Here is a 2,474-nt window from a genome sequence, read left to right as displayed (position 1 = left end):
ACCACCAGTTGCGCGATGGCTTTGCAATCCACGTAACACCCCCCCCACACACACCCCGCCCCCAGGGGCAGCCCCAGGGCGAGGAGCGCGGGGGCTGTATCCAAGGCGCGGCCGGTGGGAGAACTGCGGAAGGCTAGGGGCAGCCGGCAGAACCCCAGGCCTGTCCGCCCCCAGCCGTGTCCTTCCCCCCCCGGCAACTTTCAGGAGCAGCTTTGTGTGGCTCTGGATAGCGCGCCCATTCCCACGGCGGCGCGGTCAGGGGTACAAGGCGGGGGACACACACTCTCGCAAGGTTTGTGTTTGGGGGCTCGGATCGTCCAGCTGGAAACCACAAGCAGTGCTCAGACACTGAAAGGAAGGGACCTTCTAGAGATAGACAAAGACATCAGTTGGAAGCACTTCAAGGGGAGGACGTCAAAAGGGGTGGAGAGAAGGCGAAAGTGTGTCCCCGCCCGTCCCCGTCCCCCCCGGCGCTATAAACGCAGCCCGAGCCGGCGATGGGGCAGAGTGGGGCCAGCATCTGGGCTGAGGGTGCCACTGAGTCTCGGGGCTCACTCCGCCTGGAGACCTGTCCAGGCGTTCATTGCAAGGCTTCCTCGGGATGTGGCGGGGCTCTCGGAAGCCGCTTCCCACAAATATACTGCTCCACAACGTACAATTCGGGTTTATTATTAACAAACACAAGGAGAGTCCACGTGCGGCAATAAATTATTTTCACAGGTTCTGGCATATTTCCCCCATTAAAAAAAAAAAAAAAAGGTGCTGGTGGAATAAGCCTATTGCATATCTTTAAAAAATCAAGATAAATTATATAAATTATATATTCAAACCAGACGATTCTACCTCATTATCACTACTCCTTAATAAATAGATAAATAAATTTGATTGCCCTTAGAGTCTGAATCTTAAATTACATTTACAATATAGGTCTCTACATACAGCATGTACAGAGCGGGCGGGGGCGGGGACCACCCGCGCGGCGCCTCACGCCACGTAGTCGAAGGGGGGCTCGTTCTCTATGTCGTTGACGGAGGGTTTGTTGTTCACCTTCCGCGGGTCCTCGGGGGTCCACACTTTGGCTGTCCGGATGATGTTTTGTTCCTTGAGCTGCTTTTCATCAGTCCACGACAGCGAGTGACCGGCCAGAGGGGGGAGTCCGTAGTCGGGGTCGCTCGGGGAGGGAGATCCTGGAGGGCAGGAGGGAAAAGGAAAGGCAGGGGGTTATTGCTGGGGCCGGCATTCCTGCGGAGCGCGGTGCCGGGCCGCGCCGGGCCGTACCGGCCCGCCACTTACTTGTGCCGCGGTGGCAGATGATGATTTTCTTGGGCTGGCTGGGGCTCTCGCTGCTGGCGCTGCGCAGCGGCAGGTCGGACTGCACCAGTTCGCTGAGGAAGTTGATGTAGCCGATGGCCAGGCGCAGCGTGTCCACCTTGGAGAGGCGCTTCTCGTAGGGCAGAGTGGGGATGTGCGAGCGCAGCCCCTCGAAGGCGTCGTTGATGGACTGCATCCGCCGCCGCTCCCGCACGTTGGCGGCCTGACGGAGCTGCTGCAGCTCCGCCTCGGAGCGCACCCGCCGCCGCCGCTTGGCCGAGCCCAGCGCCTGGAGCCGCCCCCCGGGGGACAGTACCGCGGCCGCCGCCCCGCAGCATTCATAGGCGAAGCCGGGCGAGGCGGGAGACGGCGGGAAGGCGGCGGCCGGCGCCGGGCAGCGGTAGCCGCCCTCGGGGTCGCCGCCGTCGCGGTAGTACTCCTGCAGCTGCCGGCTGAGGAAATCCACGTCCGGCTCCAGCAGCCCGTCCGCGGCCAGCACGTCCCGCGGAGGCGGCTCGGAGAAAAAGTCCTCCTCGTCGAAGTAGGGGGGCGAGGAGAAGGAGTCCAGCCCCCCGGGGAAGTGCTCCAGCAGCATAGTCTCCATGCTGCTCCCGGGCCCGGCGCGGACGGGACGGGGCAGGGGGGCAGCCCCGCCGGGACGCGCCCGCAGCCGCTGTCGCCGGCCCGCTGGCCGGGCCGAGCCGCCCCGGCGGTGGCGGTGGCGGTGGCGGTGGCGGGGCCGCCGCCCCCGCCCTGCCCTGCCCGCCGCTGTGTGGCGGGAGGCCGGGCCTCGCCGCCGCTCTCCGGGGAGGGGCCGGAGCCGCTGGCGCCGCGGGCCGGCACGCGAGGGGTCTTATAACGACATCCCCGGGCGCGTGCCGCCGGCCGCCGCCGCCAGCCAATCAGGGCGCGCCGGGGGGGCCGGGCCGCCCGCCGGGGGACACCGCGCGCGGCCGGGGGCGGCGCCGCCGCACCGGGGCGGGGGGAGCGGGCGGGACCCGACGGAGCCCCCGCCCGGCACCGCCCGGCCCCGCCGCAACGACGAGCCCCGCACGTCGGGCCAGCGGCCCCCGACCGCCTCGGCACCTCTCCTCACGAGCCGCTACCGAAACGCAGCTCTTGGCTTTGACACAGCCTCCCTCTCGGCACCGGGAAGCGTCACC

At 66.5% G+C, this 2,474-nt stretch overlaps 1 protein-coding gene across 1 annotated transcript; it reads right to left on the bottom strand.

The window, feature by feature from the left end:
• Positions 1–641: 641 nt before the first annotated feature.
• PTF1A (pancreas associated transcription factor 1a) lies at positions 642–2,165 on the bottom strand. The gene is made up of 2 exons (XM_068207495.1): positions 1,294–2,165; positions 642–1,187 (listed from the first exon to the last, which is right to left on the bottom strand). Exons 1-2 carry the CDS (start codon positions 1,913–1,915, stop codon positions 985–987), a joined length of 825 nt encoding a protein of 274 aa, XP_068063596.1. The 5' UTR covers positions 1,916–2,165; the 3' UTR covers positions 642–984.
• Positions 2,166–2,474: the final 309 nt, after the last annotated feature.

This window comes from Anomalospiza imberbis, chromosome 1 (assembly GCF_031753505.1).
Source record: "Anomalospiza imberbis isolate Cuckoo-Finch-1a 21T00152 chromosome 1, ASM3175350v1, whole genome shotgun sequence".
NCBI classification, from domain to species: Eukaryota; Metazoa; Chordata; class Aves; order Passeriformes; family Viduidae; genus Anomalospiza; species Anomalospiza imberbis.
The sequence above is the reverse complement of the archived record's forward strand: the minus strand, read 5'-3'. Positions and strand labels throughout refer to the sequence as shown.

Bases quoted from the DNA above. Each gene is read 5' to 3' on its own strand.
- PTF1A (XM_068207495.1), bottom strand. From the start codon at position 1,915: ATGGAGACTATGCTGCTGGAGCACTTCCCCGGGGGGCTGGACTCCTTC. The intron at 1,188-1,293 runs GTAAGTGGCGGG...CCTGCCCTCCAG, and splicing joins CATCTGCCACCGCGGCACAA to GATCTCCCTCCCCGAGCGAC.